General features: G+C 34.5%; 2 protein-coding genes across 3 annotated transcripts in view; one reads left to right on the top strand and one right to left on the bottom strand.

Annotated features, from left to right (window-relative positions):
* The window catches only part of LOC126769601 (terminal uridylyltransferase Tailor-like), a 598,301-nt gene that overhangs the window by 246,247 nt on the left and 339,377 nt on the right, over positions 1 to 12,677 (bottom strand). The window lies entirely within an intron of this gene.
* LOC126769383 (echinoderm microtubule-associated protein-like 2) overlaps positions 1 to 12,677 on the top strand; it is a 77,969-nt gene that overhangs the window by 15,035 nt on the left and 50,257 nt on the right. For both annotated transcript variants that reach the window (XM_050488123.1, XM_050488124.1), the window contains exon 2: positions 4,821 to 4,917. In XM_050488123.1, the coding sequence (XP_050344080.1) occupies positions 4,851 to 4,917 (67 nt within the window). In that variant the 5' untranslated portion in view covers positions 4,821 to 4,850. The remainder of the gene's footprint in view (positions 1 to 4,820; positions 4,918 to 12,677) is intronic.

Below are 12,677 nucleotides of genomic sequence, written 5' to 3'. Positions count from 1 at the left end.
AATGGCGCGTGATAACAACGATAAGAGTATTATGAAATATTTTAGCTTCAGCTGTATAATAAATTAAAACAGATATGAACGATTGTTATAGAAACCAATTTATTTAATCGATAAAAACAACATAACATTCGATAACGTATATAAAATATATTCATCATCCAATTAAATGACAATATATTTTTAAATATATGTAGTATCTAACCCTCACGCTTATTTAAGTTTAAGTAAACATTTTTCATAGTCACAAAAAAAAAGTGTACTTTAACGACCTCCATGGTATATGGTAATCTTTATATGATTTGTATTTAATAACGCCAAACAATAATAAAAACAGCATTAAAGCAAATACAATTTATTCTACGACTTTCATTAATTGATAGAATTATTACGTTGAAGCAATTACTATTTTCATCTTATCGAAAAAACTTATCTAGTTATTCTTTATGCATAAACTCTGAAGTCACCGTACAACACGATCGTGAAATGTCAGAATGTGAAATGCGACCTTGATTAAAATAATTATAGCGTTTAAAACACGGATAAAAAATACCGTACCATTTTAAGTCGATTTTTAACATTTCACGAGTGCGAATTCACTTGCGTATTCTATAAGAACGAAATATAAGTACTGATGGTGAAAATGCATGTAATATATAAACAGATTACGCATGTAAAAGATCATCTTATGTAAAAGATTTTTGTAAAGGCTTATTACGAAATCTATACGCGGAAATGGATGCAACTTCTGATTGTTCTTCTGATTGATCTGAATTGTGCTGAAGTCCTGTGAGACACGCAGAGTGCACAGTTCTCCGCATGGACTATTAATCGGTAACGCCCAATCGAGGAAGATCAACAACGTATAAAATCTTTAAAAAAATATTTTATAGATATGACACATTATGATAGATAACTTAGAAAAAAGTAAATAACAACAAACTTAAGTACTTTGCATATTATATAACACATATTTTAATATATTTTTATTTTAAAAGCAATGCTTTGTATGATGTAGGCTGACGTATATTTTTTCGTATAAGTTTTTTTTCCAATAATGTCACATGAAGCCATTTCGCATAGTATATATGTGAAACGATATTTTTAAATATACTGGCTATATACATATATCCTCACCTTAAGATATATTATCTGAGTTATTATACCAGCTCTGATACATGTACACATCATAAATCAAAATATTATGTGATATAAGCAATTGATCAATTACTCCATATAACGACCCTGTCTGGTCATTGTAACGGGCAATTGATTGAAATAACACGAGGTCAAAATATAACAAACGATAATGGCCCTTATAACTATGAATATAAAATACAAAACTGCACAATACAATATGATCCAGATCCGCATTGATACGGTTCGTTGATAAATTGTAATAAAATAATTAGTTTGTCATACGGTTTATTTTTTTCTAATAGTAGTTACTATATATGTAACAGCCTGTGAATGTCCTACTGCTGGGTAAGGCCTCCTCTGCCTTTTTGAGGAGAAGGTTTGGAGCTTATTCAACCACGCTGCTCCAATGCGGGTTGGTGGAATACACATGTCGCAGAATTTCAGTAAAATTAAACACATGCAGGTTTCCTGACGATGTTTTTCTTCAACGTCAAGCACGAGATTAATTATAATCACAAATTAAGCACATAAAAATTCAGTGGTGCTTGCCCGGGCTTGAACCCACGATCATCGGCTAAGATTTACGCGTGACCACTGGGCCATTTCGGCATACTCGGCATACTATATACGTTTGAGACGAATTCTTTTGATATATATATACGTGAGGGAAGATGTTAGATTCCCTATGTCCCTTTCTGTACTTCTGATTGATTATTTAGTATTTGTCATGTACATATGTCATTATTAACTTGTGATCTTTATGCAAGCCCCTTTAAGTAGGTACTACCCACTCATAAAATATTCTACCGCCAAACAGCAGTGCTTAGTATTGTGCCTGTAGTGACGTAATATATCAGTTTCCAACGCTGGTGGCGCAGTGACAATGTAAGGAATATGTAATGTAAGGTTAATATTTCTTACAGCACCAATGCCTATGGTCGTGGTGACCATTTTCCATCAGGCGGTTTATTTACCCCTCCATCTATTTCATTGAATATATACATTCTATAGATCGTCAGGGTCAATCCAGAATTTACTGAAATAACATTGTAATGGCTAGTATTTCAGATTGGCGTACAGAAAATTCGGTCAGGACTTTATTACCTAAAGGTCTTAATTTCCACATTGCTGCAGTTATTGCTATGATTTCAAAATATCAGTATCTAGATATTAATCTAAATAGAATAATCTAAAACGCGTAATGAGTTATGTAAGTTATACAGGTTTTATCACTCGCTAGTTCAGACGATACCAGTAATAAAATCGTGCAATTTCAACATAATTACATTACAGTTATCATGTTATGTTATGTAATGTAAATATTATTGTTTTATTTTTTTTTAATCGACATACTTGTCCTTAATTAGCGTATATTATTCTGTTAATACGTTGTACCGCTTTTTAAATTTTTATTTTGTTAATTGCAAGGTATCCATTACACAAAAATTAAAGCCAATTGAGTACAGTATATTTGTTTCTTCTTTGTTTATTTTTTTTTTTATTTATTTGGTCAAGTGATCCGATTTATGGAGTATTAATATTAAATTCGTTGGCGTAAAAAAACAAATGTTACAAAAGAAATCACATACACATATCTAAGACTAGTTTCTTCACGAGGCTTTGCCCTATGTATGTATGGAAGGGGGAGGTGCTACCACAATGGTGGCATAATTTCATAAAGATCGGTTGCATAATGAAGAAGCGAAAGCGTAACAATAAAACAAATCTCTTTCGCATTTATAATATTATTAACGATTAAATAATATGCGTATAATTGAAGATTATTATTAATAACCAACCAATAATTTAAATAAGTAATGTGTATTTTGTTCTTTTGTCTGTACATAAAATTTAAAAATATACAAAAATAACCAAGTAATCTTATATGTAGGTTTTGCTTTTTAATATTTTCTCCTAAAGCTGCGCTCATACTTATGCAGTGTTTAACAATTTTCACAAAGAGTTAACTTTAATAGACTCGTTAGTCGGACAGCTGTAGATAAACGGATATGTCGGCTTCATTTGACCTTAAAATTATTTTCATTACTTTTAAATATATTTTATCAATCATATTTTGTTTTGAAATCAATTCAAATTATTCAAGTAGACTGATAAAAGCACTTAGAATCGACATGTAAGTATTGAATTAAATGTAAAGCTACCAACAGCGTTACAGGGATATCCATTTATTGATAAGATTAGGTTTATGTATCCAACGCAGATACATATCTAGTTATTTTAATTTACCGTTTTATCAATGATAGAACAATTAGAACAGTAATTAAATAATTGTGAAACAGTTAAAGAACGGTACGTTATACATTCAAAAATTATGGAGCGCGAATTTCACTCTGAAATAATATTATTTTATAGTTTAGCGTTCAGACAACAATACAGTATTGTTGCTAACGAGCAGAGAGTTCATAGTGATTCATACAACAGTTATATTTTAAACCTGACGGTTCCGGATTAAATAATAATCGTCCCACAGCTGGATTAAGGCCCCTTTTTCCTATTTAAAAAGAATACACATGTGGTAGATTTTCATCTGACATATTTCAAGTTTCGTATATTGCAAACTAGACGGAATTTTAAATACAAAATAAGCTCATGAAAATTCAGTCGTGTTTACTAATTTTTTTTTTATAAAATAGGAAGGCTGTTGAGCATATGGGCCACCTGATGGTAAGAAGTGGTCACCAAAGCCCATAGACATTGGCATGTAAGAAATGTTAACCATCGCTTACATCACCAATGCACCGCCAACCTTGGGAACTAAGATGTTATGTCCCTTGTGCCTGTAATTACACTAGCTCACTCACCCTTCAGCCGGAACACAACAATACCAAGTACTGCTGTTTTGCGGTAGAATATCTGATGAGTGGGTGGTACCTACCCAGACGAGCTTGAACCAGAGAACTAATAAGGCTATTATGTAAGAACAAACTCGAAACTCGAAGATATTGATTATAATAATCATAACATTTCTAGAATACACGCATCAAAATAGTAACAATAGAAGTCGAAAATGTTGACAACATTTGACGGGTTCATCTTAATGCAACTCAATGTTGACAACATTGAGTTCTTACGGAATCGCAAGGGCTATCTTGGATCCTACGTGCAAGATAACAAGCGTTTTTAATATATTTTAATAATACTAGATCTTATGCACCAATACATTTAACTACATTTATATTTACTACTAATAATTATTTCGTTTATAGCTTGGACGAAAATTATCATGAAATTGTTTGTCTGTTTTAATTCTTAATTCATCATAGCCGGTTGGCGTGGTTGGTAGATACTTGCCTTTTCACGCCGAAGGTTGTGGGTTCGATTCCCACCCAGGACAGACATTTGTGTGCATGAACATGTCTGTTTGTCCTGAGTCTGGGTGTAATTATCTATATGAGTATGTATTAACAAAAGAAAAGTAGTATATGTAGTATATCAGTTGTCTGGTTTCTATAGCACAAGCTTTGTACAAGCTTAATTTGGGATCAGATGGCCGTGTGTGAAAAATGCCACAGGATATTATTATTATTATATTATTATCATACCTGGAATACACGGCAAAACGCACTTAAATAAAAAGATCGATTTAACTTCTTACTCATCTAATAACGAGAGACCTTCATTTTACTAAATTGTTACTAACCTTGTCTTCGTTTCGTTCTCAGATAGTCGCTATGCAGTATTGACACGGCGTGATGATGAGGCTCGAGGCGACAGAGAAACAGCACCGCTACCACAACCTGTTGGACGACGATCATGCCAGTAAGTACATTAATTCGATAGGCAACCCAAATCACAATTTAGACATGAGTATAATAATTGAACCCTTGGAGACAGATCAATATAATTTAAAAGCCGAATTTTATTATTATTATTATTTTTTATTTATAGACGAACAGCTGATAAGCTGATATGTCTATGTAAATTGTGTTGAAAAATCATTTTTGCAGAAGTGACAGCTTCTGTGACTTTAACCAGGTATCAAGTCGGTTTTTGAAAGCATTAACTGAAGTGGCCAAAACAATTTCTTCGGGTAACTTGTTCCAATTAGAAACCACTCTGTTACTTAGGAAGTTATGTGCAGCTTGTTTACAGGTTGGAGTTCTGTTTAACTTTGTTTGGTGCCCTCTATATGTTCTATCGTTGTTTTTAGGGTTGTAGATATTCTGTATATCTGGTAAGTCATAGTGGTGGTTAAGGATTTTGTATGTTTCGATTAGGTCACCGCGTAGGCGTCTTTCTTCAAGGGTTGTAAGTTGTAAAGCATGGAGTCTCTCTTGGTATGATTTACGGCGTAGAACATGTGGTATCTTGGTAGCTTTTCTTTGTACATTTTCCAGTAAATTTATGTCTTTTTGGTAGTAGGGATTCCAAATTTGAAAGGCATATTCCAATAATGGTCTTATGTACGTTTTATAAATTTTTAGAAATACTCCAATTGTCATCATTTGAAAGGACCTCCTAATTACATAAATAAATGAGTTTGCTTTCTTAACTATTGTAATTATGTGCTTTTCCCACTTCAAATCAGATGTTATAAGTACACCAAGGTCTCTCTGGACATTAACAGATTCAATGATCTTCTCCTTCAAACTGTACACCATTTTAGGGTTAGTTCGGCCAAGATGAAGAACACTGCATTTGGATGTGTTGAGACTAATGATCCAATCCTTGGTCCACTCCTGGATTCTGTTAAGGTCATCTTGTAGTTGCCCTGAGCTTATTAGAGGGTTAGTAAAGAATTTTCCATCGTCAGCAAAGAATGCTGCTTGAGATTTTATAAGTTCTACCAAGTCTGTTATGTAAATGCCAAATAGATAGGCAGAGAGTACTGATCCCTGGGGGACGCCGCTAAGCACTTGTTTCCGTTGTGATAAGGAGTTACCAACCCGTACTTGGAATGTTCTATCTGAAAGATAGTTTTCTATCCAATTTAGTAGCGCACCCCTCACACCAATATGTTCCAGTTTCTTTAGAAGCCGTTTGTGGGGAACTCTGTCAAAGGCACGTTCGAAGTCCAGGTAAACAACGTCAACCGGTATATTTTTATCAAGGTCTTTTGTCCATGGGTGAACACATGAAAGAAGATTGGTTATGGTTGATCTTTTCTGCACAAATCCATGCTGTCTAGGTGATATAATACATTCACGGCTTAAGAACTGCATCAGTTGATTGCTAATAATTTTTTCCATGATCTTTATGATAATACTAGTGAGGCTGATGGGTCGGAAATTCTCAGGTTGAGTTTTATCACCTTTTTTGTATATAGGTGTTACTATTGCGTGTTTCCAGTCTTGTGGAAGATATTCACTCTGAAAAGATGTATTCATAAGAATAGTCAAAGCTGGAGCTATCGTTTTGACACATGGTTTAAGAATACAACTCGGTATTTGATCAGGTCCAGGTGAGGATTGGGTGTTTAGATTTCGGATGGTTTTTTCCACATCATCAACTGAAAATGTTATGTCACATAAGCTATTTTTTACCTTATTTATTGTAGTAATATCAGTACATTGGTTCGTGTCTGGCTCCTTACAGTAGGCTTTCTGGAATTCTTCCGCAAAGACATCGGCAATATCACTTGGTTCTGTTACCAAGTCACCTTGGTGATTACGCAATGCTGGTGGAATAGTGACTTTATCGGTGGCACATCGACGGATATATGAGTAAAAACTTTTGTCTCCAAGCTCAAGTATTTTTTCTTCGTAGATGTTTCTTTGCTTCCTGGATAGGGATACACAATTGTTATTAACCTCTCTATACTTTATGTAGTTTTCATTAGTCCTATTAAGTTTGTATATGTCCCATTGTGTCTTCTTTTCCGTAACTAGTTTTAATATATCCTTATTTATCCATGGTTTATTTTTGGTTTTATTTCTTACTTTCTTCTCCGGGGCGTGTATGTTAGAGGCTTTATTGATAGCATCTGAAATACTCAACCACAGTTGTGCAGTATCAGCTGAGAAATTTATTTCCTTAAGATATTTCTCCAAGTCGGAATTGTATTTTTCAAAATCAACAAATTGGTAGTATCGTTTTATTTTTGGGCTTATATCCTTTTTTTTAAGTAGAAGTTGTAGATTAAATTCCAGTACACAGTGATCGCTTTTCCCAATCGGAGGTTTATGATTTATTTCATTTATGAGTGTATCCTCGTTGACCAATATTAGGTCGAGTAGAGATGACTCCTGACATTGTCGAAACCTTGTAGGGCTGTGAACCAATTGGACGAGGTTACTATTCAAATACATGTTGACAAAGAGCTCCTCTGGTCCTGATAGACATTGATCGGTATGTAAAGGCCATTTTAAAGATGGGTAATTGAAGTCACCAGCCACAATTACTGTGTTATTTTCAGAGGCTTCAGAAATTCTGGAGAGCAGTTTTATATCCCGAGGCCTCCATATATTTTCATCTTTATCATCTGGTCTGTATGCACCTACAACGAGAAAATGGTGTGTGTCACACTGAATGTCAATAAAGAGTGCTTCTATATCGTCAGTCATATATTTGTTGTTCAGTCTGGCCACAATTGGCACACCATTCACACAGTCTTTCACATACATTGCCACACCGCCTCCCCTAGTTTTACCTTCAGACTTTTTCTTTTTATGCTTTCGGTCAGCTCTGAACAAAGTATAGCCCGGTATGTTGTAAGTACTATTGCGGTCCTTGTAATTAAGCCATGTTTCTGTAAGAATCACAATACAAGGATTGTTTGTGTTCACATAAAGTAGGAAAAGATCAAATTTTGGGGGTAGAGAAAATAAATTAGTGTACATGAAAGTGAGATTCGAATAAGGATTCTTATGTTCGTTTGCTAGTTTTTTTGGTGAATAATCTTAGGGGTGCCTCTTATATATTTTATAGTAAGGTCCTTTTCTCCCTTTTCGATCCTAACTTTCAGATTCTCACGGAGTTTGTTCAATTCCTCACGCTGTTTAGGTGTTTTATCATCATATACTCTTACCTCCTTTTTGAGCTTACTTTTGTTCTTAAGCACCCAAAGAGAATCTTGGCGGGATCCGAACACCACCTTGATTGGACGAGGCTTTCCACAGCCAGGCTCGCGGCGACCCAGGCGCAGCACCCTCACTACACTTAGAGAATGGTCACTTTCCGTATTAATATCAGATAGGATTTTCTTTACACATAACTCATCATATGAAATTCTATCACTGTTATTGTCAGATTCACTCTCCTTAATGCCAACCATAATGACGTTGTTAGCTCTTCGTTCACGTTCTGCTAGTTCCTCGAGCAATGCGTTGGTATCAGGAAGCGAAGTAATCGACGGTACCGGCGTGGGTGATGGTGCTGTTTTCGACTCAGATAGCTGTTTCTTTATGTCGTTCACTTCCTCCCGCAGTCCATCATAGGATTTGATAAGTTTTGGCACCTGGAACAAAGCTTCATGGCACGGCGGGCACAAATATAGGAGTGTACGTTTGCCTTTTAATCCCATTACGCGCGCCTCACTGCTCGTTAAATTACTGCATTGTAAGCATATGTTTCTTTTGCAACCATCACACTGCACCGCATTTTCATCCGTGTGATCATTTTCACATTGAAAGCACTTCATTTTGCTGAATTTTTAACACGGGGTATCAAATCCGACACGAAAAACCGTTATGGTATTTTGACTTTCACTGCACTTCACTATCGTGGTTTTTTAGCGATGTTTATTATTTAGGTACTTGTATTTATATTAAATAGACACGTTAGAACTAAGTATAGGTCACTTTTCGTATCATATATAATATATACATTAATATATAAATATATATTAATGTATATATTATACAAATAAGTCACGCGCGCGTATACACGTGTGTGTGTGTGTGTGTGTGTCTATGTCACGTATACATAGGCATACGTATCTACATCTTTACTAATTTTATAGAAAGGTAAAGTTTGTGTGATTGTAGGGGGTAATCTTTGGATCTACTGAACCTTCTTCTCAAAAGGGAGAGGAGGCCTTAGCGCAGCAGTAGGACATTAACATGCTGTTACTGTTTTAACTGTTTACTGAATTGATTCTGAAAATTATTTTACCAATAGAAAGCCACATTATTTGTGAGTGACATAGGCTATATATTAACTCAAAAAATTAAAAGGCTTTTTCGTGGTAGTCGGATTTGCAAAGTAAGTCGGAGAAAAAACTGTCGAACGATAACGTTTACTTGCGAACACTGATATATGATTTAGTTCTAGATAAAATTTGTAGAGCCTACAAAAAAGTCGATGTCTAACTTTTATATTTAAGTCACAACAAGTAGTTTTTATATTAAAAAAATAATTTAAATCATTAGGTCATGTTTATTGGTCATATTATTATATAAAATATGTAAACTTAAAAATGTTTATCGCCCAACGAAGTTGGCACGGGTCAGCTAGTATGTTATATAGACTACGTATATATTATACGTGAATAAGACGCCAAATTTTTATAGGTCAAAAGTCTCTGGACCACTACGTGCATTTTAAAGTGTATGAAGTCTAGTTACATACATACATATGTGGCCGTAACGTTTATGTTTTACATAAGAAATGTTAATGCTTTACATAATAGTACAGAACGCTAATTATTAAGAAGCTAATTTGAAAAAAGTTCGCACAATGTTGCAACCAACTTACGGTGATACTTTATTTTCAAGGAATATTTTACGTATGAAATTTAAAATTAAATATATTGTTGTCAAGTGAAATAACTTTCTGTTATTTCACGATCAAATTCTCCATCGAGATTCGAATGAATTTATTAGGCCCAACCACACGCACTGATAATATTGAACAGAAACCGGACATTGTGGCCACACGGCGCTCTCGAAAGTGTAGCATATAGTGGAAGTGTACAAGTATTATGAAACTAATAACAAGTGTTTTTATTAGGGTTAGTTTTTGGGTATTTTTTGCGTATTGTTGAATAGGCAACAGACAAACAAGTGCCGCAGTATCTGTTCATTATAATAAGATTCACAGAAATGCAATATAATATTGTGTCATATACGAGTATAGCTATTTTATTGCACACAAGCGCGGATTAAGATTAAGCTTAAATAAATCGTGTAATTATATGCACGCGCAACCGTTATACCGTTTACACGCAAACGTTTACCCGCGCAAACTAGTTTGTACAGGTACGCGGGTCGACCATTAAAAAATAGCGCCATATTTGTGTCGCATATTATTTTGACTTTGCCATTTTTTATTTCGATGTATTCAGTGTTTCCATTACTTTAGCTTGAACTCAAATGTGTAATAACTAAATAATCATCATAATAATCATTTATGTATATAACAAGAATATAGTGTTTTAAGCCTTTGATGATGATGACGCATTATTTTTAAACGAACTGAACTCTGAACTCTTTCCGGTCGTGTCGGATTGCCGTCCCATCGGATTATGAGAGTGAAGGAATAGAGAGTGCATCTGTATTTGCACACACATTTGTGCACTATAATATATCCAGCGCAGTTGGCTAATCTATCTTGAGATTGACCGCCGTGGCCGAAATTGGTTAGGTTAGACGATTAAGTATTTATTATTGAATTGTATTTACAAAATTTGTATTAAACCTTCGTCTGTTTTAAAATCGGTTAATATAACTATCGATACATATTAACCAAGCTTTATTGACGGCTGAATTGAACAGAAAAACAATGACAATATACCATTTATTAAAGGTACATAGTACGGCTAAACGTTCTTAAGTAAAAGTCCTATTAAACATTCAGATTCTGTCCTAAATACCTCCATACATTGCGGATGAATGTCGTAACTTTAAATCGAAAGCTTTAATTCCACGCATGTAGTAAAGCTTATATACATACCGTAACAGCCTGTGAATGTCCCACTGCTGGGCTAAAGGCCTCCTCTCTTCTTTTTGAGGAGAAGGTTTGGAGCTTATTCCACCACGCTGCTCCAATGCGGGTTGGTAGAATTCACATGTGGCAGAACTTCAGTGAAATTAGACACATGCAGGTTTCCTCACGATGTTTTCCTTCGCCGTAAAGCACGAGATGAATTATAATCACAAATTAAGCACGTGAAAATTCAGTGGTGCTTGCCCGGGTTTGAACCCACGATCATCGCTTAAGATTCACGCGTTCTTACCACAGGGCCATCTCGGCTTTTTTTTTTTTTTCTTATATACATATTTTATATTAAATCCTTATGGTTAATCAAAAGTATTCTTATTTTTTTTATTTTATTAAAAATAGGTAGGCATTGCTGAAAATTTATGTGCAAATAATACGTAAATAAAATTTAAAGATAATGTAATGAAACTTAAAAAAAGTTATTGATACACGGCATAACGACATGTACGCCGATTAAGTAATCGAAGATTAAATGAGATTATCTTATATTGTGCTGCTCGGAAATGCACTTTCAAAGATATCGAAACAGTAGCGCTAACGAATAGATAAGGTAAATAAACCAATAAATAATAATCTAACACTTCTTACATTAGTAATTCAAGTGTTTTTTTTACATACGAGCGGAGGCCTATACCTTACTAAAATAAAGCTCAGTTTAATAGTAACAGCGAGCCTTTCATACTTACATTATAATGGTTACATTACGTTTCCGATTCTAACAAATCGTCTGGTCCAACTTCGACCAAACTGCAAATGGATATTTGTGTTTGTAGAAAAATAAATCGGTTAAACATCAACGATTACGCTTCGATTCGAGTGCGATAAAGTGACAATTTGTCAGTAGAATTGGCCCTCTGATACCATGTATTAATTTATACATATAACAGCATACATAAGTAATATTACACCCGATATTTAAATTAAAAAGTATATTAATTCGCACGATCGCCGTCACTGAATGCAAATTCCCACGTGTAACACTAAACTAACTTTTCACGCCTTCATTGTATTGTAATAGAGCTCGTGTGTCACAACTCAATGTCTATTGTGTTAGAGAAATTCCGACGAGATAGGTAGCATACGAAATGTTTTCTGAATTGATTGAAGTATGTTTATAAAGCGATAGTCTATTTTCAATGTCATCTATTTCAATTCACGTTGTGCGAAGGGAAAATATACTTTGAAATTAGCTGATAGCAGCTTACTCGGTGATAGGACCTCGCATAAGCCCGTCTTGTCTGGTACTACCTACTTATCACATATTCTACCGCCAAACAGCAATAATTAGTATTGTTGTGTTCCGGTTTGAAGGGTGACTAAGCCAGTGAATACAGGCACATTAATAATAATAATATTTTATTTATTTCTTCACAAAAAGTTTACAAATTAACATATATTTAAATATCAGCTAAATAATGTAAAGACTGGTACTTGCAATAGATAAACTGTTCTACAAGACACCAGGCCTCCACTCCCGTTTATATGTACAAAAAACAAAAATAAATGTATAAAGTGAGAAGTGAGAAATAATAAAAAAATATAAAAAGGTACAAATATGATGTCCATACTTATGTGAGCGTGAGTACGTGTGTGCGCACGCGAGTGTGTTGTGTGTGTGTGTGTGCGTGTGTGCGTGTGAG

Source organism: Nymphalis io, chromosome 7 (assembly GCF_905147045.1).
Source record: "Nymphalis io chromosome 7, ilAglIoxx1.1, whole genome shotgun sequence".
NCBI lineage: Eukaryota > Metazoa > Arthropoda > Insecta > Lepidoptera > Nymphalidae > Nymphalis > Nymphalis io.
This window is presented reverse-complemented; position numbering and strand designations above follow the sequence as displayed.